This window comes from Cervus canadensis, chromosome 6, assembly GCF_019320065.1.
Source record: "Cervus canadensis isolate Bull #8, Minnesota chromosome 6, ASM1932006v1, whole genome shotgun sequence".
Classification (NCBI taxonomy): Eukaryota; Metazoa; Chordata; class Mammalia; order Artiodactyla; family Cervidae; genus Cervus; species Cervus canadensis.
The window spans coordinates 11,795,751-11,821,976 of record NC_057391.1 but is presented as its reverse complement, the minus strand read 5'-3'; the positions used below and the strand labels follow the sequence as shown (position 1 = coordinate 11,821,976).

General features: G+C 39.0%; 1 protein-coding gene and 1 non-coding gene across 2 annotated transcripts; one reads left to right on the top strand and one right to left on the bottom strand.

Moving 5' to 3' along the window:
- Window positions 1–862: 862 nt before the first annotated feature.
- On the bottom strand, window positions 863–21,262 carry RAB11A (RAB11A, member RAS oncogene family). Its single transcript, XM_043470860.1, has 5 exons — window positions 21,079–21,262; window positions 14,544–14,739; window positions 13,898–14,091; window positions 12,881–12,961; window positions 863–2,610 (listed from the first exon to the last, which is right to left on the bottom strand). Exons 1-5 carry the CDS (start codon window positions 21,116–21,118, stop codon window positions 2,471–2,473), a joined length of 651 nt encoding a protein of 216 aa, XP_043326795.1. The 5' UTR covers window positions 21,119–21,262; the 3' UTR covers window positions 863–2,470.
- Window positions 21,263–21,588: 326 nt separating this feature from the next.
- Window positions 21,589–21,660, top strand: TRNAQ-CUG. Its single transcript has one exon. It is a non-coding gene; the product is annotated as a tRNA-Gln (tRNA).
- The last annotated feature ends 4,566 nt before the right edge of the window (window positions 21,661–26,226 follow it).

Sequence of the window (26,226 nt, the reverse complement as noted above, 5' to 3'; positions counted from 1 at the left end):
TGGGCAATCCCAACTCTTTTAAGATTCTTGTCTACCTGCAGAACCCTTTGGCCTAAGCCACCAACTAGCACCCCTTCTGAGAATTAGAATTTAGCATTCTCAGTGCAACCGCTGAAGAGATTCACCTATACAGAGTAACAGACACTACTGGACAGACACCGTAAGCAGCATCTTTAGGATGATGACATACAGGTTTAAACAAAGTCAAGACAGCTAAGTGACTTTTCAGGACAATAAAACTGGTTTTTAGAAATTCAAAGTTAAATAAATGAAAAGCAAAGTCAAAAAGTAAAATACTTCTAAACTGCCTTGAGCCCTAAATTGTCATAATATTTAAAAACTTCATGTTTCTTGAGACAGTTTGTCTCCTGGGATACTATTCAGAATGAAGATACTTGTTGAAACGCAATCAAATTCATTTTCTAATACTGCTTAAGGTTTCCTGGAATTCTCCCAAGATCCAATCATGCCCAAGGCAACATTAACTCTACACTTGGTGAAAATTCAAAGTTACTTTATTTATTTTCAATTCACTATCTAGTCTCTCCTTCTCTTAAAAAATTTTGTAAAAACTTAACTACCAATTTTGAGTAAAATAGCAATGGAGCCTCTTCTTGGGTCTGGTGACACTGTTACATACAAAAGTACAGAGATTACTTTCCTGATGCTTTTGGTAATACTTTTTCCAAGAATAATTGAACTCTATGTCTAAAATCAAAGCTGAATTCACATAATGATGCCTCCAATTCAATAGTTTACTCTGTTATCCAAGGACCTATGCTCTTACCATCAGAAGCAAATATTTCATGGCTACATCCAAAGCACTCAAAGGAAAAATATAATCTGACAACATAAAGAATAGTCCCCCTATAACTGTTTATTAGAATGTGAATATATTCCAAATCAGTAACTTAAAAAAAAAATCAAGTTACAGAGCATGCATAAAATACAAAGTAGCAATTTACAAGGAGATAGTCGTATCTTCATAACCAATACACCAAAATAATAAAACAGCTACAGAGGAAAACTAAATAGACTGACCACAGCAATGCCTTCAGTGCGCCCCACACGTCATGAGCACCGCAAAAGACAGAAGATTAACTATGAAACATAGTAATCCAGGCAAGCCCACACACATGTATATTTTGGGGATATTCCACCATCCTGAATAGTATCACTTTAGTTGACACAACTTTCAGAACACTTCAGAGTTAAGTGCTTAATATTATCCACAAAAAAAAAATAAAACTAAATATTAGTGTGCACATTTCGGAATGAAGAATGAGTTGCTCCATTGATTTCAATAATGTAGTGGAAGAAAACTTTCAGGTTTGTACAATGCCTAAATGCATTCTATTTAAACTCAAGGTACTATATTTCATCTTACATACTAAAAGAATACATGCCTTTAAGTGGTACCACTTGAGCAGAAATTAACCTCTCTTGTATTCTTTAACATACTGAAACCAGATATTTAACTGGACTATATTCCATAATATACTATAAAACTCAGAAATCAGCATTGTTAAAATAATCATCCATGCCTGCTGGTGGCTATGGTGGTAAAACTAGGTTGCATTTACTGGAAGGTTTTAACACAAAATTAACACTTCGCCATCGGATACTAAGAGCATTAAACCAGTTATTGCCTGAGCAATAAAATGCCACATAATATACTGCTGGGAAATTAGAGAAGTTAAATGACTTGGGCTGCCTGATTACTGTTAACAGAGGCACCTCAGATGGAATTCCACCAGTCTCTCCAGTTCCCAGCCTGCCAGGCAGCATTGTGTGACTTATGGCCCCGTAACCATACTACTGAAATCATCAGAGTCTTTTGTGTTTATTAAGATAATTCCTGTCCAGAAAAAAGTGTTCCCCCCTCTCTAATCAACTTTGATGTTTACAAAAATTAAAAAACAAAATTTACTAAACTATATAACCCTATTAAGGCATTTTAGAAATTGACTTCCGGAATAATGGAAAATTTATAAGCTCTCAAAATTCTGCTATGTTTATAGGGCAATTCTTAGATTTATGGAAATATACTCTGCACTTGGAGAAGAGTGTGTTAATTATAAGCTGCTCTGTGGCAAAATGATAGCTTATTTCTACAGTCTTCTTAATTTGTTTTAATCAAGACCAACAGGTCTGAGCTTCAAGGGATCAAGTTCTATTATGTCCTACAGTGACAGCTTCCATGATGAAAAGTAAACAATAATTGAGGAATCCAAACATTCAGTTTATTAAACTAAGGCTAGTAAAGCCATAGCATGAAAAAAAGCTGCAGTCATTCGGGACAAATGGATGATTTTATAAAGCTAAAATCAAAAGACTTGAGACATGGAAAAATTCATAAGTATGAGGAAGTAATAAAACACAAAAATGACCACAAGAATTACAAATATATTTAAATCTCAGACCTGGGAATTGGACTATACACAGCCTTCTAGGGGAGAAGAGAAACGCCTTATATGTTCTGACAGCACTGCACCTTTGGCTTGTTTTCAGTGGTTGGTGGAACATGAATAGGAACCACATTGTTGCTTGGAGACATGTCATTTTCACGTCTGTCTGACATCTGCTTCTGAGAAACAATGCGGTATATCTCTGAGGGGGAAAAAAAAGAAACAGCAACACTCACTGTGAACAGACCCATAAATCAGTGATTAAAAATAAAAGATACACAGAGGTAGAAGTTACATTCACAAGAGAAAAAAATGCAAATAAGCTGAACAGAGACTGCATATACTCAAAGCTCTTTTTTCAACCAGTCACTGATCAGTCAGCCCATTATTTCACAATTTCCCTTAAGGTAAGAACAGAAACAAAGGCTTTCCATTCCAGAGGGAAAGGTTTGCCAACCAGTTAAATAAATCTTGGTCTAAAGAGATTATATAGTTTACAGGCTTAGATCTAAATTTCTATCCTTATCAAAAAAAAAAAAAAAACCTACATATATTGACACTGTACCACAGAAAAATATTTAAATCTGCATTATCAGACCCAGTAGGTATTTCTGTATGTAGTGAAGAAAATACAACTTCATAGACAAGTCAAAATCCCAAAGAACTCTTGGAAAAGAAGACTGGAAAGATAATGTTTATCAATGCCTCCTGAACTAAAGTTAAATTGCAATGAGGTAATTATGCAAAACAGGCAACTTAAGATTTTCTATGACACTTAGCAAAACTAACTGTTTAGCATCCACCTCTTCCACTAAATGTCCCCTGCCATATCAGTAAGCAGAAGATGCTGGGGCCATCAGCCGCAACACCCACCCCCTCTCCCCAGTGAAGCACCCTGAAGGAATTGAGGATGGAGAAAAGTAATATACTGGCACTAGCGAGTTAAGGTGCATATCAAAAGAATGATTTCAGACTTCCCATACCTAGAAAAGCCCTAAACTCATTAACTTGAGATGTCTGGTTTTCTTCAGTTTTGAATTCAGACTATCTGATTTTTGTTCCAAAACCTCCTATATATCCTGGTTCCTCTCCTAACTCTTCTGAACAGTTCCTCAGAGCTAACTGAGAGGCTGCCTCCTGGACTTATGGCCTCAGCAAGTCCACCGAATAAAAAATTTAATTCAATCAACAGATTATAAGGACCAAAACTGTACTACCTTATTCACTGCTGTATCCCCAGCATATTAAGTTGGTGCAAAAGTAATTGTAGTTTTGCACTGTTGAACTTTGCCATTTGATATTGGAACACATTAGTAAATAAATGTGGTTATCAGTTCAGTCGCTCAGTTATGTCCAACTCTTTGTGACCCCATGGACTGCAGCATGCCAGGCTTCCCTGTCCATCACCAACTCCCGGAGCTTGCTCAAACCCATGTCCATCGAGTTGGTGATGCCATCCAACTATCTCATCCTCTGTCGTCCCTTTCTCCTACCTTCAAAATCTTTCCCAGCATCAGGGTCTTTTCCAATGAGTCAGTTCTTCATATCAATGGCCAAAGTATTGGAGCTTCATCTTCAGCATCAGTCCTTCCGATGACTATTCAGGACTGATTTCCTTTACGATGGACTGGTTTGATCTCCTTGCTCAAAGGTTATGTTATACATCATTTTAATGTGCATTTCTTGCATTTCTTTTTTTGGCTAATGACTTATTACTTGCTATTTATATTTATTTTAGACTTGGCAAATGTTAGACAAAAAGCAAATTTGAGCGATTTTCTTATTCAAGTTCAAAATAGGTCGTAAAGCAGTGGAGATAGCTCGCAACGTCAACAACATGTTTGGCCTAGGAACTGCTAACAGTGAATGTACAGTGCAGTGGTGGTACAAGGAGTTTTACAAAGGAGACAAGAGCCTTGAAGATGAGAACCACAGTGGCTGACCATTAGAAATTGACAACGACCAATTGAGAGGACCATCGAAGCTGATTCTCTTACAACTACGTGAGAACTTGTGGAAGAACTCAACATCGACCACTCTATGGTCACTCAACATTTGAAGCAAATTAAAAACGTGGAAAAGCTCAGTAAGTGGGTACCTCATGAATGGACTGAAAAATTTAAAAAATCGTCATTTTACAGCGTCTTCTCTTATCCTAAGTAACAACAAACCATTTCTCCATCAGAAATTATGACATGTGACAAAAAGTGGCTTTTAGACGACAACTAATGACAACCAGCTCAGTGACTGGACTGAGAAGCTCCAAAGCACTTCCCAGAGCCAAACTTACACCAAAAAATAGTCATGGTCACTGTTTGGTGGTCTGCTGCCAGTCTGATCCACTACAGCTTCCTGAATCCCAGCGAAACCATAATATGTGAAAAGCATGCTCAGCAATTCGATGAGATGCATGGAAAACTGCAACGCCTGAAGCCAGCATTGGTCAACAGGATGGGCCCAATTTGTCTCCATGACAAAGCCTGATCGCATATCGCACAACCAAACACTTCAAAAGTTGAATGAATTGGGCCACGGAACTTTAGCCTCATCTGCTATATTCACCTGACCTCTCAACAACTGATTACTACTTCAAGCATCCTGAAAATTTTTTTCCAGGAAAGTGCTTCCACAACCAACAGGATGCAGAAAATGCCTTCCAAGAGTCTGTTGAATCCCGAAGCACAGATTTTTACGCTACAGGAATAAAAAACACTTATTGCCCACTGACAAAAATGTGTTGATTGTAATGGTTCCTATTTTGATTAACAAAGATGTGTTTGAGCCTAGTTATAATGACTTAAAGTTCACAGTCCAAAACTGCAATTACGTTTGCACCAACCTAATAGTAGGGGACTGATAACTAAGTACATGAATTATTAAATTGCTCTACAGCAAGTTATTTTCATTCAATTGCTAAGTCTTACCCAACTCTTTGCGACCCCATAGGCTGCGGCATGCCAGGCTTCCCTGTTCTTCACTATCTCTTGGAGTTTGCTCAAAATCATGTCCTACAGCAAGTATCTTTAATAAATAATTGTTATTTTTAATAAATTGGTCTTACAGTGCACTGCCTAAAAAAGTAGCTCACGCTGACTATATAAACTCCTTACAAATATATCTTACTTTGTTTGCACAGTGCTTCCTCAGAAAAAACACCCTCTAAAAGTAAGGGAATTCTAAAAATGCGACAAACTGACATGATATGCCTATTATGTGGTACTGTGAGGTATAACATATTCCTGTGAATGACACCTACGTATTCCTACCAAAAAATGCTTAAAATGAAGTTACCACGAGGAAATAATGAGATAAATCCAGACTGAGGGACGTTGTCTAAGACAACTGGCCAAGATCCTTTTTTGGCTGTGCCATGACTTGGTCAAAGCATATCCTTTAGCTGCAGCATGTGTGATCCAGTTCCCAGGGCCAGGGATCAAAGCCAGGCCCCACTGCGCTGGGAGCAGAGCCTGAGCCACTGGACCACAAGGGAAGTCCCTTGGCCAAGACTCTTCAACAAAAGTCAGTCACAAAATACAGTAAAAATTGAGAATAAATGCTTTAGATGTGGGCTATGGCCCATCTATTTATATTAAATAATGTGTTAGCCACCTATTTAAATAAGTAAAATTTAAAATCCAATTCCTCAGTCTAACAGCCATATTTCAAGTGCTTAATAACAACCTATAGTCAGTGGCTACCCTATTCAGTACCCAAATATGTAATGAGTCCATTAATGCAATGTGTTTTCCTTGACTGGATCCTAGGTTTAAAACTGTAAAAGCCAAATCTGTAAAACACAAATCTAAATATAACTTGCACATTAGATAATACTACATGAACATAAAGTTCTTAGATATACAATATTGTGATTATTTTAATATAAAGTTATGGGGTAAAAAAAAAGAGAAAGCGGATTCATACTTTCAAAATGTCCAAGAACACAGCAACCAAATGCAATGTACAAACATCATTTGGATTCTAGTTTCAACTATTAAAATTTGAGACAGGAAATTTTAATATTGTTTGGGTAATTAATAGAGGACAATAAGGAATTACTGCCAATTTTTAAGTGGTTTTGTTGTTACGGGTTTAAATTCTATCTTTTAGATATACATCATGAAATGTTTACAAATGAAATGACATAATACCTGGAATTCGTTTCAAAACAATGGGGGTGGCAGTAGTTAAAGACAGGCTCTGAACTGACGGTTATCGATGGCTACATGGGAGCTCATAACAGTATCCTACTTTTGGCACGCTGAGAATTTTCCGTAACAAAAAGTTAAAGGAAAGAAAATACATTAACTAAATTAACATGTCTTTTTTCCCAAATTAAAAACTAATGTTCCTAAAATTGAATAAGAGCAAACTATAATCAACTGTATATGTAAACGAACAAAGACACTGACAGCTAGTGTATCTTCTTATGCTTTTCTGGGGGATCAGGTGGCTAAAATGTATGCTTTAAAAGGTTGACAGTGAAAAAAAAAAAAAAAAGGTTGACAGTGGTTCAAAGAACCAAGAGAAAAAAATGAAATTATAATAAACGATACTGACTAGAGTTTTTTGTTTGTTTTTAAGGATATGAAGGCAGAGCCTTCATTTACATTCTTTTCATTAAAAGGGGATGGGACCAGAGTATGTCAAGGGTAAAAAGGAAAAATCAATCAGGCATGTGACTAAGGACTAAATAAAGTTAACCATCAATGTATTATGAAACTAGACTCTTCAGTCTTTATTATGTTTTCTCTCTAATCCAAAACTGGATGGCTCTTCTTCTTCTTCAAGTACAAATTATTAAATGAGATCCTCTATAAATTTAACTTCTTTACAAGTGGTTTTGAATGTTGTTAAGGGAAACAAAACAAAAAATATTTTACAGGTTCTTACATGAAAAGCAAATACTGGAAAAGAGGAAAAAGCAGAGTTCTCAGAGAACACAGAAAAGTAAATAATTAAAGAGATCTCATTATAAGGAAATAAATCTGAGCAGCATTACAAAACTGCCTGCAAATACTACATACTATTTGGCAGAAATAGATTACTCCTACATTGCTCCAGTCACCAAAAAGATGCTAACCAAGGCAGTGAATTAAAAGAAACTGCTGATCAGGAAATGAGGAGAAGATTTCCTTTCAGGTAGAATAGGCACTAAGAAGCTACACAAGTAATTTACTTAACGTCTCTTGTGGCTGGATGTGTCACTTAGGAAAAAAACTTTGATAAGAAAATAGGAAGCAGGTACCTTCCAGCTGGGATCTGATTAAGGAAGGTTATTTAAGTGGGAGAAGGGGTACAGGACTAAACCAGCTAAACCAGGTGCAAATATTTTCCTCTATAAAGGGCATGTTCTCCTTTAGAACAAAGTGTATGTGATATACCAATTCCTGTGCAGACCCTTTTCAAGAAATTCAAAGGACAGGTAAGGTTAAAAAGAAAGAACACTGCTTTATCGTTCTTACATTAGGATCTCTTGCAGGAGATCTAAATATAAAGTAAAATATTAATATAAAATATCTTTAAATATAACCAAATAAAGTTAAATAAAAGACATATGCTTATTTCTACCCTAATGAAGTATTTACCAAGATGCAAAGTAAATTCTAAGTTAAATGCAATAGTTTCAAACTGGTGAATAAAAAAAGCTAAAATTCCTCAGTCCTTCCAAACCTTGTGAAAATACAAGACCTGAATTATCCTATTAATACTACAGCTCACGTTAGAATTTATTAAAACTTCTTCAAACCCACTGCTCATGATATAAGTTTCCTGAGGTCAAAAATACTCCAATTTGAGTTATTTAAAAGGCTACCACATGCAAAGAACCAAAGCTACTACGCCTGATTAAAAGACCCTCACTACTCCAATAAAATTAATGTCTGAAAACTCTAGTCCCACTTTTAAGAGACAATATGCTAAGTGAATTAAAATTCTTTCCACTGGGAATTCCCTAGCGGTCCAGTGGTTAGATCTGCACTTCCACTGCAGGGGCACAGGTTCAATCTCAGGTTGGGGAACTAAGATCTTGTTAGCCACGCCACAGGACCAAGAAAAAAAAAAAATGATTTACCACAGAAATTAGAATTTAGTCTCCATACTACAAAGATGGCTTGGACTTATTAATCACACAGAGAAACCTGGCAGACACCATAACCAGCATCACCAGTTTTTAATAAGACAAACCAACATTGTGAGCCTCCTGACATGATGCACTGAAACACTCTGGTGTTCCCGCTGAAAGCAGATAGGCAGAACTGAGTCAAACGGAAACACCAGACAAACCCAAACTGAGGGCCGTGACAAAACACCTGATCTGTACACTTCAAGAAATGTCAATAAGCCAAGACAGACTGAGGAACTATTCCAGATTAGAGGAGACTGAAGAGTTATGATAACTGAATGCAATGTATGGTCTGATCAGATTGACGTTAGCTAATAAGGATACAACTGGAACAGTTAACAAAATCTGAATAAGATGTGTAGCTTAACCATGATGAGGCACTATCATCTCTCTTTTGACCACTCCACTGTGGCTATGCGATGCTATATCCTTGTTTTTAGGAAATACACACTGAGAAAAAGTTCCTAGGGGTAATGAGCAGCATGCCTGTCACTCTCAAATGGCAGCAAAACAAAACAAGGCAAAACGGTATCGTTTATGCATTTAGAGAGAGGAAGAGAAAGAATAAAGTAAGTGTGGTAAAATTCCTCAATATCTGAGGAATAGAGGTTAACAGTACTTGCAAATACTTTGTACCACTATTGCATCTTTAACTCTGAAATTGTCAAAATTCAAATTTAAAAGAAAAAAATAATACAGTATGGAAGTATGGATTAGTAACACCGCTTAATGAACTTGAAGATGAAAGAAAACAAAGCTGCACTGGAATCTAGAGACTATGCAATGTATTAGACTCATTCGTGCACTAACCAACTACCTCCTAACAATACCATCAGCAAAACTATGTCATGAAGTTACTGTCAAATTCACAGATATCAAGAATGGCATGGGTCTATTCTAAAATAAGCATCACAAATTAACTTTGAGGTAACAATGACTCATTGGAAAAGACCCTGATGCTGGGAGGGATTGGGGGCAGGAGGAGAAGGGGACGACAGAGGATGAGATGGCTGGATGGCATCACCGACTCAATGGACATGTGTTTGAGTAAACTCCAAGAGTTGGTGATGGACAGGGAGGCCTGGCATGCTGCGATTCATGGGGTCGCAGAGTCGGACACAACTGAGTGACTGAACTGAACACTGGAGATACATTTTCTAATACATAATTTTGCATCTTAAAAAGTAAAAAGCTATTTTTTTCTTACAGTAACATCAAAATACAATATAAATACTCCCTTAATATTGTTAACCTGCAAGTCAGAATTAAACCTAAATAAGAGTACAATTCTATTTCCTGTTTTTTTTGTGCATTAATACTCCCATTAGTATACAGAAAAGTTTAGATCCTAACACTTGCAAAACACAGATTTCCCTGGCCATATGCAGTGAACTCTGATCCTACAGATCAACACTAAGATTTATTGCAGGAAGTTGAGGAAGTAGTGACTAGAGAGAGGAAAAGTGCTAATAAGTGAAGCTTTTGTTTGCTTTCAAGCAATATTAATTAAGCAGTAACAAAAGCTTAATCGAGAGTGAATTTTAAGAGAAACAGCCAGATGTTCATCATTCAGGACAAAACAGTTCAATTTTAAGTACAATATACATCACTGCTTATTGATTAGTTCATCTTTGAATGGATCATAAGTTCGGTGCTACAAAATGACACACAAAATTGTAAGCCACAAATGAAACAAAACACTTGGCCTCATTTTCACTAAATAAATGGGCTAGAAATTGAGATCAGAATGGGCTAGAATTACAACAGAGATTTGATGGAACGTAAAAAATAACCCAACAAGGACTGACTAAGGTTTTTTCAAATGAGCTTTCTCAGAGGGCTTAAGAAGATGAAAGACGAGTCACATCTTAAAACACTGAATCTTAGGACTAGGGAGGTTCACTGACTTTAATTACAGAGCGAATGACAGCAAAGTGGTAAAAGGTAAAACCTACAACTCCTGGGTCTCAATTTAGTATTCAACACATTGACTCAAGAGAAACCACACAAGTGCTTAAAATGAAAAAAACAAGATTTGAAGACATACTGCATATTCAATCAAATCTTGCCCACTTGAAACAATCTGCAGTGAAAGTTGACCCAAAGATTTTTGTTTTAAAAAGCTACTGTGTTCCAAAGACTGTTTATCCAACTCTAGCACCAGTCCTTTATTTACTATTTTTCTGATGAGAAAAGAATTACAATAAAATAGATATGTAAATCATCAATGTAGTTTATTTTTAATGAGTTTTTTTTTCATACCTTAATTGCTACTTGCTGCTGCTGCTAAGTCACGTCAGTCGTGTCAGACTCTGTGGGACCCCATAGACGGCAGCCCACCAGGCTCCGCTGTCCCTGGGGTTCTCCAGGCAAGAGAACCAGAGTGGGTTGCCACGTAATTGCTACTTAGCTAATATCAAATGTTTACAATATATCAGGCGCAGTTAAGTATTTTACATGTATGGAACTCACTCACTTTTGGAGTCTAGATTTCCAATGACAGTCAATTCTTTTCTATGGATTAGGTTACAAAGATAAAACCTTTTCACTCACAACATTAACAGTCAAGTCAAATTATACCACAAGGTATTTATAAATACAAGCCCTCTCTTGAAAAGAAAATAACCGAACTACCAAAACATATTTCAACTTTACATATGAAGAAGTTAAGGCCTAGAAAGGTTAAGTAACTTGCCTAACACCTCATTAGTAAGTGAAGGAGCCAGGACAGAACACAAGTCAGGCTTCCAAGCCCATGCTCCTAAACCCTAAGTTTTATTCCCTACATTTTTACAGTAAAATAAGACAACATTTAAAAGCTAAAGGGCTTCCCTGGTGACTCAGATGGTGAAGAATCTACTTGCAGTGCAAAAGACCTGGGTTGATCCCTGGGTCAGGAAGATCCCCTGGAGAAGGGAAAATGGTAACCCACTCCAACATTCTTGTCTGGAGAATCTCATGGACAGAGGAGCCTGGCAGGCTACAGCCCACGGGGTCATTAAGAGTCAGACAGGACTGAGTGACACACTTTACAAGTTAAAATCTGTTGGCCTCTAGTACAAGTGTAGCATACCAAGAATAAAATGTGGCTACATTATAATTAGAATCTCATTTACTTAACCATTTCTCCATATATACTTTTTAGAACATGGCATAAGAGCACCATATATTAAGACTACACTAATTAAATTATAAATTCTGAAAAGTAATACACATTTTTAAAGTACTTTGTATTTATTAGACTTCCCTGTAGCTCAAATGGTAAAGAATCTGCCTATAATGCAGGAGACCAGGGTTTGATTTCGGGAAGATCCTCTGGAGAAGGGAATGGCAATTCACTCCAGTATTCTTGCCTGGAGAACCATGGGGTTCTCCATAGATGCCTGGCAGGCAACAGTCCATGGGGTTGCAGAGAGTCGGACATGACTGACTGAGTGACTAACACACACATTTATTAGAGGATTAAGATTAAACTTTCAGATATATTGTTCATTCTATTAAAGTGAGGGCAAATATGCTCAGTTGTTCAGTCGTGTCTGACTGTGCAACCCCATGGACTGTAGCCTGCCATGCTCCTCTGTCCATAAGATTTCCCAGGCAAGAATACTGGAGTGGGTTGCCATTTCCTCCTTGAGGGATCTTCCCAACCCAGGGATCTCACTCCGGTCTCCTGTGTCTCCTGCATTGGAAGGTGGATTCTTTACCACTGAGCCACCTGAAAATCTCCAAATCTGAGTCACTATAAATAAAATATTCTCTTACCCCTGAGGTCGACATGGTCTACACATCCACATTCCAAAACACCAAGAATTTTATTTCTTTTCCACTACTTTTTAAAACTTTTCAATATGTAATCACTGGCTGATTTTCTCCACAGGTGACACTTTGCTTCTTATACAATAATAAATCATGGGAGAATTTTACCTTTTGTTTCCTAAGTTTTTAAGAATATGTATTTTCCTAGGTGCTTCTATAACACATAGAAGCAAGAACACCTTTTCTATACTGAATTTCAAAAGGGCATTCATCTTTCCATAAATGGGATTTCAATATTTATCTTATTAAAAAGTACCATTAAGCACTATTTTGTGCTTATGACCAGGAAGCATGGTATGCACAGAATGAAGTAATAACAGGAGTGAAGGCATTATTTTCAAAGTATTTTTCCCACTATAAACCAGATGAATTAGGATGACTGAAGTTCAGCAAGCAAGGGTTGTAACTACAATAGCTCTCAAATGACAGTCATTCTCAGTGTGATTTTATAGTTTAGTTTTCTGAATAATTTGTTTAAATTAGCTTTCTATGATTTCTAATTCCCACTGGTCTAATCTAAAAATTCAAGTCTTACCTGTCAAGATTGTCTGAAAAGCAGCTTCCACATTTGTAGAGTCTAGAGCAGATGTCTCAATGAATGACAAACCATTTTTTTCTGTAGGGAGACACAAAACTTCAGTCTTGTCAAATTTAAAAACACAAGGGACGTAATACACTCAGACCTTCAAGAGGAAAATAAGAGACCTTTTTAAACCCCAGGTTCTCCCCCACTTCTTGAGCAATAAGAACACCATGCTACTTCCACTTTAGTAGATTAAAAATGAGAATTTTCATTGGCTTCTTAATTAAAACAAATACTTGCTACATCTAAATACTACCATTAGCAATGAATAACACTGGGCATAATGTAGTAAACTTACCAAACACCCAGCAAATTTCATCCCTTACTGAGCTTCCGTCTAACACATAGCTGTGGTATGAGCAAGGGTGGGTATATGTGATTCACTTAGAATTCTGTTACTATATTGTCTGAAACAAAGCTTCTTGACTAGAAAACTGAAAATTTTATTCACAGCATAATCAACAGTGAAAGCTCACAGCTTGCACTAGTCGAGAATGTACAATGTTGCCCTCTGGTAGGCTGCCCCTAGCAATACAGAGTCAAGATAGGCAGATTCTCTACTAAGCCAAAAAAATTATAACTCCAAAGCAGCTACATCCGTGTTGGTCCTTTTCACTCCTGGGCCACTACTTTTCAGACCCACATAGAACAAGTCTTGGTAAAACAAAGACATACTGGAAAAAGGCAGGAAGCACAGAACAAACAGATCTTATCTACCACTTCCAGGGAGAGAAAAGACAGTATTTATAGTCAAGTTTTGGCAGCAAAAATTTAATGTGACAGGTCTAATAACTCAAAGTTAAGCAAGAGAGTCATACAGTCATCACACACTTTCAAAACAACAATATTTGTTAGGCACTCGTGTTTACCTTTCCAAAACTGTTGCAACCCATTACCCTCATTGGAAGGGTCATGAACGCTGCAAGAAATACAGAAGCACTGTAATATCATAGAATTCGTACCACTAACCTGCAAAAGCTCTTGCTTCATCTGTAGGAACTGCCCTGAGATGGCGCAAATCACTCTTATTGCCCACAAGCATGATAACAATGTTACTATCAGCGTGATCTCTTAGTTCTTTCAGCCATCGCTCTACATTTTCATATGTGAGATGTTTAGCAATGTCATAAACCAATAAGGCACCTACAGCTCCACGATAGTATCTGAAAACAAAAAAATGTATTTAACCATTAGAAAACAACCGTAAGATGGGAGAGAACACCAGAAAAGACTAAGTATATGAACTACACACACACACACACACACACGTATTTTTTTAAACACACAAATTTTAGAATCCTAATACAGGAATTCTTTAAAGGAAACAAAACAGTACTTTTTTCCAATACCAAAAGTTAGCTAATCCACTTTGACAGCTATTTCACAGAACTTAAAAATGCTGAAAGACTTCCCTGGTGGCCTAATGGTTAAGAACCCACCTACCAAAGCCAGGGACACCGGTTTGATCCCTGGCCTGGGAAGATCCCATGTGCTGTGGAACAACTAAGCCCATAAGCCCCGTGCTGCAGCCAGAGTGCTGCACATGTAGCAGTGAAGACCCAGCGCAGCCAAAAATAAATAAATAAAATCTAAAAAAAAAAACGCTGAGACTTACGCTGATGTTATAGCACGGTACCGTTCTTGCCCCGCCGTGTCCCATATCTGTGCCTTTATTGTTTTCCCGTCAACCTGGATGCTTCTTGTTGCAAACTCTACTCCAATGGTGCTCTTGCTTTCAAGATTAAACTCATTTCGAGTAAATCGAGACAGGAGATTACTCTTTCCAACACCAGAATCTCCAATAAGAACAACTAAAAAGACAAAGTACTTAATGTCAGATGGATGAGGCACACACATTCAGAATACCATCATGTTTTAAAACAAAAAATATAGGGCATCTGATTTTTAAAAAAGGAATGAGGGTAGGGAGGAAGAGTTGAATGCCATGTTACCAATTGATAAAATCAATTTATTCTTTTTAACGTGTTTGTACCTGCATAGTGACTTCCACACATCATCTACTTAGCACAGATAAAGTATCCTGTCTTACAAATGCAAATATTAATCATAGGTCTACTAGGCACTGATGACGGGCTAATGCATTAATTTAACAATCAACACTATACCAACCTTATTACCCTACAAGGTTATAACTTGCGAGATAAATCCTAAACCAAATGAATAATCTGTGATATGAAAATGTATTAGACATGAAAGCAACAAAAGATGTTAGTGCCCTAAGTATGTTCTACTTAGTTTCATCAAAGCCTGGGTGTGACCTCAGGACTCATACCTAGGCAAAATGAATCACGTTTAACACAGTAGGCAGCAAGTTTATAAATTTTGCCACCCAGGTCACAGAAACTACAATGACCCTCTCATAGTTATATTTATCAGACTAGCAGGAAACTAGAGAACCCTCCAAAATCAAGGAGCCCTAGAAAGCTGACTAACAATTCTGACTTACTCTGAGTCAAAGGCAAAGCAAGTCATAACTTTCACTAATGACTTAAAAAAGAAGAAACACGTTTGACTGATTAGATGAATTTATTTCCTCTGATTACTATAGGAGGTAGTTTATTTTCAAGCTAAATACACTGGATTCTTTCTCACCTAAGGTGATATCACACTTCAAAAACAATGGAGAAATAGGCAGTTAACTTGTTTTAAAGCATTTCTATCTGAATTTAAAGAATAAAACGAGTTCACAGGTTTACAGAATCTAAGCTTGATAACATTTTTTCCTTGGTAGAAGTTTTTTATCAGTGTTTCAGAAAATATTATGCTTATTCCTACTAATGACTGCTAATGCATCTTCTTAGTTCTTACTAGCTAACTGATTTATTAGATACCAGGAATAGATAATCAAACATTCAAGAATAACACCAAGGAACAAGACCATGCCTTACTAAAGAGATTGGCATTTCGGGGGAAGGAGGACATGGCAAGTAAAAACTGTGAGAGCTCACTGCACTCAGGTCAGACGGCAGACAGTCCATTATGCATGCAGTCCTTCCTCACCACAAGAACGGATATAAGCTGGCCTCTGGGCAGTCTTGGAGAGAGCACATTATCAAATGCATATCTTTCTGGCTTCCTCTATCAGCTGATTCAGCAAAAAATCACCCAGGCAGCAGTGACTCCACGCAGCAAAAGGCACAGTTATTTCCAGTTAGTCAATTAGAGGGTGTCAAAAGTACTATGGCAAACACAAACAGTACAGTAAATGCTCCTACCAGGGAAGAAGATGGTAAGGTCATGAAAGTAACATATAAACAATGCATTTCCAATTTTATAGTATACTACAGGTGGTTCATAAGTTATTTTTCAATTATTTTTATTTACCTCCATTCTAAATGTGAGGTAAAATTCCAGTTTCAGTAATAAAAGTCTACCCTGTTAGCACAGTATACTCACTTAGCAGGGAACTAAGGTTGCCTCTCAGTTCAAAAGGCTGGATGTTCTGCTGACGACACCTCTTTTGAATCTTTCCTGGCCCCACACTAGCACTGAGGTATAAAAGCCTCACTTGAAGTAGGAATAGGAAACGAAAAAACCAAAAAGTTGAACACTTCTACTTCCAAGGCACTCAGATATATCAGTCAGATGAATCAACTTAGAAACCAATCACTTAAAGCCAAAGAGCAAGACATCTAGAATGACACTGCCAGGACTTCCCTGGTGGTCCAGTGGTTAAGACTCCACGCCCTTCCACAGAAGGGGGCATGGGTTTGATACCTAGTGGGGGAACTAAGATCCCAAATGCCACATGGTGCAGCCAAAAAAAATAAATAAAAATAAACAGAATGACAGTGCCTTTGGAAAATAAAATAAAGAACTTCAGTAACCCCATCCCACAAAAACTCTAGTACTTTCAAGTTTGGGTTTCTTGCCTTTTAACCTCAATTATATTCTCTGTCTCCCCATTCTCAAACCTTTGCACTGTCACAAAGACATTTAGTGAGAACATTTTTCCCCTTGATATAACCAATTAATTTTAACATAAAAATTATTACTAGCACCCTTATCTGAAAATAATTCAAGGTACATGAATACTTCATACAGTATAAAAGTTATCTCAACTAGACACAGGCAAGGTTGACAAGAATTATGACTAGCGACTTGTTAAAGGATTATATCTTAAATGACAACAGAAGATATTGCTTCTTTAAGAACAGCACTGCCAAGATGCTGCTGAGAAATGACACAATATGGAAAACCTCTTCTATTCAATTATCAAATGAGAAACTACACCAAGAAAGGTTATATTTAGGCTCACTAAATAATAAACTAGAATGGATTAAGTTACCTAAACAACTGAAAAGAATTCACTGTGATTTTAAAAACAAATCAAAAGTTCACAAACTCAAACTTAAGTTTCTAATCAAAAACAGTTTCATTAAGACGACAATATTCAATTGCTTTTTTAAAATATGACCCACTATATGATCACATCCTATAGTTCAAGAAAGGAATTTGCAGTGACTTTCCTTACTTTTCATTACTAGTATCTTAAAGTTCTTCCACTTTAAACATTTTATAACTGTAGCCATCTACATAAAATATATATAAGTATAAATTAAATAATAGCATCTGTATATGAAACATCACATTTCTTAAATAAAGCTGATAATATTCATTATCCCTTGGTTAACCTCATCTAATACTAAATTTCGTTCATTATATATAAAATACTAGGCTGCTAAAAGCTATAAAAAGAATATACACATTAACTGACCATTATTTAATAAGAATTTCCAACTCTTCAACCACATTTGGTTTTATACAGTCTGTTATAAACTAATGTACTGGACAAAAATTTCATTCAATAAATCAATCATAATATCTCAGACCTAACAGTTATAACCTGAAGTAACTGGTAATTTTCACACTGGTTTATAAATAAACTTGGAGATCTTTCTACTTTCAACTATATTCATAGTCCAAACTCACCAAGAGTCTTTTTTAAAATTAAATAAGGCTGAAGTCTAGACAAGTTTTTCTAGATTCAGCAGAACCCAAATTGCTCAAGCATAAGTTGTGAAAGAAAAACTATCAAGATGCAAGACAGCAAAGTTCCTATGATCAGCCCCACGAACAATCAGCTGATGGTTAATTACTGCGGACCTTCAATTAGACTGAAAAGAAAATGGTGTAGACTACGTACACTGGTATTTTCAGAAAATGTGACTCTGACTGAGTTAATGTCTACCACAATATTTGTCAATAGGAGCTATGATTGATTTAATACTTCGCTTATGTGTCGGTCCCACAGGGCCTTAATCACACTGTGTATAAATGCAGAATTAGAAGTTTTTAAAATAGTAAAGTTTTAAAATTAAAATTCACCACCACCAACAGTCTCACTGTTGAGCTAAAGATTAATGTTCAAGAACAAATACATAATTTAACATAAATCTCCTACTCTCCCCACATTACACTTCCACTTGAACCACTCCATCCTACACTAATCAGGATATCCCTTCAATTTCAACTGATTAGAGCTACTAACTAATTTACAATTCCCTCAACTATTAAGTTTGCTAGGTTAAATCTTCTTCCAAGTCGACAGCTGCAGCTCATCTCAGGGAATATCTACATAAAATAAAACCATTTTAAAATGAAATTATTGTTGCTTCTCTTTAAATTAAAATTGTATAAATAAGAAATTGGCTATATAATCATCACAGAAGTTAAAAAGTGACTCATATCCTGTTAAGAGCTTTTTTAAAAAGTGGTAATCTTTCTCAGCAGAATTTTTAAAAACACTATCAAACAGCAAAGTGTACAACAATTGAAACCAAAACCTGTGGAAAAATAAAATACTTCAGAAGGCTCTAGTTTTAAGTTTCTTTACCAATACTTAAATGCTCTTCCAATTATAGATTTAAGTTTGAAAAAAAAAAAAACTGTTAAGAACCATAGTAACTTCTTTAACATTATCTGAGTTCTCAGAGAAGCTAAAACTTTACAGTCTCACTTAATTCTCACAACAGCCCTAAGAGATACTATTTTCTTTTTACAGATGAGGGAACTGAGGCTCAAAAAAGCCAGCTTTCCCAAGGTCACAAAGCAAATGTAAGATCTGAGGCAGTAATCTGAAACCAGGCCTGTGCGATTCCAAAGCCCTGTGCTTTCTCAATCATTCTTAGCAAGGTGGTCTAAACCCAAAGCTAAGTTAAAATCCCTTAAGCCAATCCAAGGTACTAAGTATTTTTGGTGAGGAAATAACTAGGTTCTATAACCAACATTCAAGTTGTAAACCAAGCAAGAGAAATACTCTGATAGTCTATCTTGTCCTAAATTAATTACTTCAAAAGCAGCCCTTATTTAAAAAAACAAATCTCCCTTTAATGACTAAACCCCAGTCTCCAGGGTCTCACTTAAGTAATTTCACCAGACCTCAGAAGCCTTCAGCCAAAAGTATGTAAACTAATCCATGTTCCTTTTTTGTATTTGTAAAATGATTAAGTACCCTCTTCTCTGTAAACAACTTCCCACTGTCAGGTGGTGGGAGTGGATACTGAAGGTACTCACTCAATAGAAAAATTTCTGGCCCAGAAGAGTAAGTGGTGGTAGGCCTATCAACTAGTAGGCCAAGGCTTGCAGAGTACTGGTAAAGCAATGTTTCCTGCTTTGTTTAACCATACTTAGAACCCAGTGGCAAAGTCAGAAAGAGTCACTAAGCTTAACATTCTTTTTAAACTCCACCCTTCACTGTAAAGCTTTAATAGTAATGGCTTCTTCCTCCCTGGTAATGATCTTTGTTCAGCATACTACTGATGGCTGCCCTCCTAACTCAGGACCAGAGAAACAGCATCAGGGAGAGAGCATTCACCCAACAAAAAAAAACATTTACTGTACTTTCCTCTCAAGGAAAACTGTACCCATTATCTTTGTTGATTAAAAAAAAAAAAAAAACAAACTATTTGGATTCTTTCCGGACTAACCAATAAGCAATTCTTTTTTCCACTCCCCATCCTCCACTCTGTTTTGTCCAAGGGCGCTACATGGTTCCCTATCTTATGAAAAATATTTAATTTGACCAAAGAACACACAAGTTCCCCATGCTCCCCCACCTTTGGGGAAAGGTATGTGGCCAACCAAGACGCCTCCCTTTCTGTTCTAAAAACACCAAAAGGTTGGATCCTCCCAGTGTTGCAGCAGGAAGCAACCAGTCCGTAGCGATAAAGCAAGCTATTTGTGCAGCGTACAACCTTTCCTGCTCAGGAACTGGGCCTTCAGGTCTGGCAAGGATAACAGCCACCACCCATCCGCAACCCCTAGTCTCGGACAGTCAAGAGTTATCCCAGGCTGGTTGCCGCTGGGTAGGGAGGGTAGGAGAAAAGAAGGTTGGGTGGGAAGTCACAACGGTCTGCCGGGTCACTGCGACAAGTGAGCGCGTGGGTGCTGGGACAATCCCTCCTGCCCTGCTCCCCACCGCCGGGGTCGCACAAGCGACGTGGGAGAGCTCGTAAACTACTCCGGGAGGGAAGGCAGAAAAAGAGCTACCACTGCCGGGGGCCACGCGAGGTTTCGGACCGCGAGAAGTGTGGAGCGGGTGGGGGTGGGGCCGCCGACCCGCTCGGATTTTTAACCAGGGCCTGGCCCCGGGGATAGTAGAGGGCTTAGGAGAGGCGTCTGTCTGAAGGCAGGGAAAGGGTTCGCCCGAGGGAAAAGGGAGGCAGATAAGAAAAAGATCTGTATAGGAGAGTGCGCCGAAAGGTGAAGACTTAAGGGAAGGGCCAGTCGGAGGGGCTCAGAAGGGTGTATACCGAAGGGGAGGGGGCGCTGAACCCGAAAAGATGGATGGTGGGAGGGGCGTCCCATTAAGGGGGCCCCGGAACCCGGGGAGGAAGGAAGGCGATTTGAGAGACGGCAGCCGGCCGCGAGAGGGGTGCAGGGTAGGGACCGTGAGGCTTCCTAAGGCCTCTAGGGAGGTCGCTATGAGACCGCTGTGTGGTGAGGACCCCCATCCGTGAGTGGAAGGAAAGGGGCTGAGCTGGGAGACCTCAGGACAAGCCGCACAGAGAGGAAGAGCTGAGGAAGGCCGATCTCAGGGCAGGGGCAACCCGCGGGCGGGTCCCCCGGGAGTGTCCCGGGCCCCCGAACCGGGACTCGAGGGAGAGTTCCAGAGCCCACGGCCTCACCTTTGAAGAGGTAGTCGTACTCGTCGTCGCGGGTGCCCATTGCGCGGCCGAGAAGCGAAGGGGCGGAAGCAGCAGTGGTACCGGTGGGACCAGGGGGCGTCGCTGCAGGGGTAACCCGAACGCCGAGCTTCAGCTGCCGGACCGGGTAAAGAACCCCTCCCTACCGCTACGCCACTTCCGGCAGGCCCCACCCCTAAGGGGAAGTACTTCCGGGGACGGCGCCCCGCCCCTCAGCCCAATAAAGAGGGCGTGCGCAAGTTTGGTATCTGTCGTCCAAACTTCCCAGGTTTGGAGGGGTTTCGCGTGGCTTAATGAGCACTGTACTCCCGGCTTACCTCACTCATAGAGGCTGCTCTCCATACGTAATAGTCGCTCCCTCACTCCACTCGCCGCTATTCGGGGAAGCGGGGCACTGCAGAGCGCTTCAGCACTGCCTCTGGTTGTCGGTTTGTGGATGGGGGTGGGGTTCTCTAAGCATTAGAGAGCCGAAGGCAGCGCTGTGAGCGTGGCGGTTCCATGGTGTAATGGTTAGCACTCTGGACTCTGAATCCAGCGATCCGAGTTCAAATCTCGGTGGAACCTACATTCCTCTAGCTTTTGGTTTAGATTTTGTTTTTTCTTTGGCCACGATTTTATAAGTCCTGTACTTATTCACAAGGTGACTCTTGTACACCTGCGGGGTATATGTGTCCTTGAACTAACTAGGGAGGGAATGTCACAAAACTCAGTTGCCTAGGAAGACCACGTACATTTCCTTCAGTTCTGTACTCTGTTACCTAGGTGTCTCCTAAGTATCCTCGACACTTAACCCGTTTTGTTTTTTTAACCTCGGCCGTCTTCTAAAGCTTCCATGAAAAGTTGATTCCTTTTGCTAGATTTTCAACCTCCAACTTCATACGCGGGCAGGCACTTTCCACTCCTTCTCTCCAGAAATCTCTCAAACTGTCTCCAGATGTATTCACAGAACCTCGCCCACCCTCCTCATCAAGATTCATCAAGAACTTCTTGAACCCTATTTGTCATCCTTTAAGCTGAAACTGGTTACATAATTATTTTCTTTAACATGCAGAGCAAAGGATGACAATTTCCATTTTTGTAGAAATGTGGATGGGGAGATTCAAGTGATTTGCCAAAGATAACACAGCAGGACCTCCCTGTATGTGAAGAGACTTATTATGGCTCAGTGGTAAAGAATCTGCCTGCCGATGCAGGAGACTCTGGTTTGAACCCATCCCCTGAAGGAGGAAGTGGCAACCCACTCCTGAAAAATCCCATGGACAGAGGAGCCTGGTGGGCTATCCAGTCCACGGGGTCCCAAAGAGCGGACACAACTGAGTACACAAGCACTGTATTTATGCCAAAAAGCTTTTCCCACTTACTGTCAAACCTTACTACACCTATGTGCAATTTAGAGTTTTCATCAAGGGTGCCTGTAGTAAGTAGAATAAAGGCTTCCCCAGAATGTCCATGTCCCAATCCTTGGGACCTGTGAATAAACTAGATTATGTGGCAAAGGGGAATTAAGGTTGCAAATCAACTGACTTTAAAACAGGATAATTATCCTTGGAGTCTCCATGTGGGCCTAATGTCCTCTCAAGTGTCCTTAAATGTGGAAAAGGGAGGTCAGAGTGCTGTGGTGTGAGAAGGCCTCAACTGGCCCTTCTGGCTTTGAACATGAAGAAACGGGACTAGGAGCCTAGGAATGCAGAGGCTTATAGAAGATGGAAAAGGCAAAATATAAATAAGAGGAGATGGAAAAGGCAAGGAAACTGAGTCTTCCCTAAGGTCACCAGAAAGAACACAGCCCTGCTGATATCTTGATTTTAGCCCAGTGATAACCCATGTCAGACTTCAGACCTATAGTACTATAAAATAATAAATTTCTGTAGTTTTAAGTCACCAACATTGTGGTAATTTGTTACAGCAGCAATAGAAAACTAATACAATGCCATTTTCAGTGCTTTCCAAAGCAGTATATAGCAACAGAAGGTTTACTAAAGGATCAATAACAGTTCTGAAGGAGTAACTAATGAGCAGAATGAGCAATTCTGGCAACAAATGCCACACTTCAGAGGGACTGAGATAATTAGGAAGAACTCCCTGGGGACTTCCCTGGCAGTACAGTGGCTGAGATTCTAAGCTCCCAGTTCGGGGACCTGGGTTGGATCCCTGGTCAGAGAACTAGATCCTACATGCTGCAACTAGGAGCTCACATACCCAAACTAAAGATCCGAATGCCATAAGGTAGACTGAAGATCCCATGTGTCACAACAAAGACCTGGTGACCTGATGCAGTCAAATAAATAGTAAAAACAAATGAACAAAAAAAGAACTGCCTGGAAGAGGAGCTAGCATTGACTCCTGAAGGAAGAAGCAAGCAAGGAAGCTCATTTGGGGAAGTGGAGAAGATTAGATGATAAGAGCATGTTAAGTAAGGCCGTTAATGCCAGAGAAATAATCATGAACTTTTCCCCTTAAGTCATTATTTCTCAATGTGCATCCTGAGAAGGTCAATAGTATTCCTCAAAGGAAGGATTTCATGCTCAAATAGATTGAAATGCACTGTACACTGTCTCTCCTACCTTAGAAGTTCCCCTAAGACTCTGGTGTTTTAAAGTCTAAATATCCCCCTCTGAAGGAAAAAAAATTTATCTGTATGAAACACAGCATTTCTCAGATTCACCTGTGAACAAAAAAGAACAGAGTATCATTCATCATTCATTTACACAAGGATTAAATCACAACCCATTGCAGTCACCCACAGTGCCAGAGTGCATCCTGAGGAGAATTTAAGATGGAAAAAACTGAATAAGTCATTCTGTGCTTTGGACAAACAGCCCCTAGATAGTTAAGATGCTTAAGATAGTTAAGCATAGTTAAGTTTTTTTCCCATACAGAAGTTTTAACTTTTTATTTACTCAAATCTTTCATAGTTCTTTGGTTTCTGAATGTTGCATTTCACATAAGAAAGCTTCCTCTCCACACAAGATTTTTTCAAAAAACTTATTTCTTCAAATATTTTGAAAACTTTTTTCTCCATCTGAACGTTATGTAAATTGAGGGTGAAGTAGGGATCTAAATTAGTTATTTCCAAATGGATAGCCAGTTGTTTCAACATCATTATTTGAAAAATCTTTCCCCCACTGTTACAAATGTCTAATTTATTATAAATAAATTTCATACATATAAGTCTATTCTTTAATCTTCATAATATACCTCTGACAGCCAGAGAGAAACACTGCTCAGATGTCCCTTCAAGAAAGAGGCTATTGGGGACTTCCCTGTGGTCCAGTGGCTAGGACTCTGTGCTCACAATGCAAGGGGCTCAGGTTCAATCCCTGGTCAGAGAACTATATCCCACATGCCACAACTAAGAGTATGCATACCACAACTAAAGATCCTGCTTGCCAGAACTAAGACCCAGTGCAACCAAAGAAATAAAAATAAATATTAAGAAAGAGTCTGTTGTGAGAAGTGTAGTTAGCTGATGGTCTCCAGTTGCCACACCTCCAAGGCCCACACTCTCTCTGGACTGTTCCCAGACAAGGACTGAGCACATTTGGGATACTAGAACTGGGACAGTTCTATCCAAAATGAGATTCTTCTAATGGGCACTCTTCTTCTAGATCTCTCCATTGCACTGAGATTTTCTCAGAATTGCGTTATAGTCCAAGGTTCTTCCTATCCAATCCTTCTTCTTTCCCACTCTCCTCGCATAGGTATTGAACCTAAATTGTGGTCTGAATGCCCTACTTCTCCCTTTTGTTTTTCCCCCCTCAAATGAATTATTTTGCTTCTAATTCGCCGGGTCATCTTCCAGAGGACCTGACCCCGATAACAGTCCCATTGGTCAACTTTTCTCTTCCTGTGCCGATACCACATTGCTGTATCACGACTTTGCAGTCTATTTTGACGTTTCAGTGTGGATTTTGTTTTTGTTTTTTGGCTGCACTGGGTCTTCATTGCTGCGCAGGCTTTTTCTCTAGCTGCGGTGAGCAGGGGCGACTCTTCATGGCAGAGCTCAGGCTTCTCATTGCCGTGGCTTCTCTGGCTGTAGAGCAGAGACCCTAGGCACGGGAACTCAGTAATGGCGGCTCACAGGCTTAGTTGCTCTGTCAGGGTTTTGATTAGGGTTACACTACTGATCATTAAAAATACCTTTTTCAGAAATGAAAGAATTTGCATAGGATATCCAAAGATATGAGATTCTGCCTATAATGATGCAAAAGAGGGAGATCTAAGGCTTAATAACTATTGGAAGAATGATCAATAGAAGGGGGGAAAGGATAAAAAACAGAGAGCAAAAATGTTGACATTAATTTCAGGCATGCCTAATTTTAACAGCTGGTAAGAAAACCAAAAGGAAGTACCCAGTAAGAAGCCTAGAAATATAGATTGAGAAATGTCTTGGCCCTAGAATATATAGAAGAAGCAAATTCTGGAATGGATCTCACGTTCCACAGCCTGGGAGCAGCTCTAAATGATTATTGAAAACAAACTGGGAACTGATAGGCCTGTGTTTAAACTCCAGGTCAGCCATTCACTTGTTGTACCACTTTTAATAATTTACCTAATCCCACTAAAGCTTCGTTCCTTGTCTGCAAAATGGGGACAAATGTGATTGAAATAGTATAAGTATAGCTTGCACCGTACCTGGCACATAGCAAATGGTCATTAATGCACTGGGTCTCAACTGGGGTCAGTTTTGACCCCAAGAAATTTGAATATCTGGAGACCATTTTGGTGTATACTTGGGAAGCACCCCTGCCATCCTGTGGGTAGAAACATTCTATAACAGACAGGATGTCTCCCCCACAACAAAGAATTATCTCGCCCAAAATATCAATAGTGCCAAGGCTGAGAATCATGAGTTAATTATAAGGATTATCCAGAGGCCAGGCCAAGACCTTTAATGGGAAAAGGGCAGGATGCAGTGAGCATCACCTCTCCATCCTGCCTCCTTTTAGAAAAGTTGAACATATCCCTCAAACATCAGAAAGGATGTCCAAGACAGACATACCTCTCTTCATAAAGCAGAGCCCAGGGACCCACAAACCTGATACAAAACACTTCCATGTGAGGATCCTATTCATTAAGTAAACAGAGCTCAGTTTTCTATTTCTTGGCCCAAAAGGATTTTTACAGTGT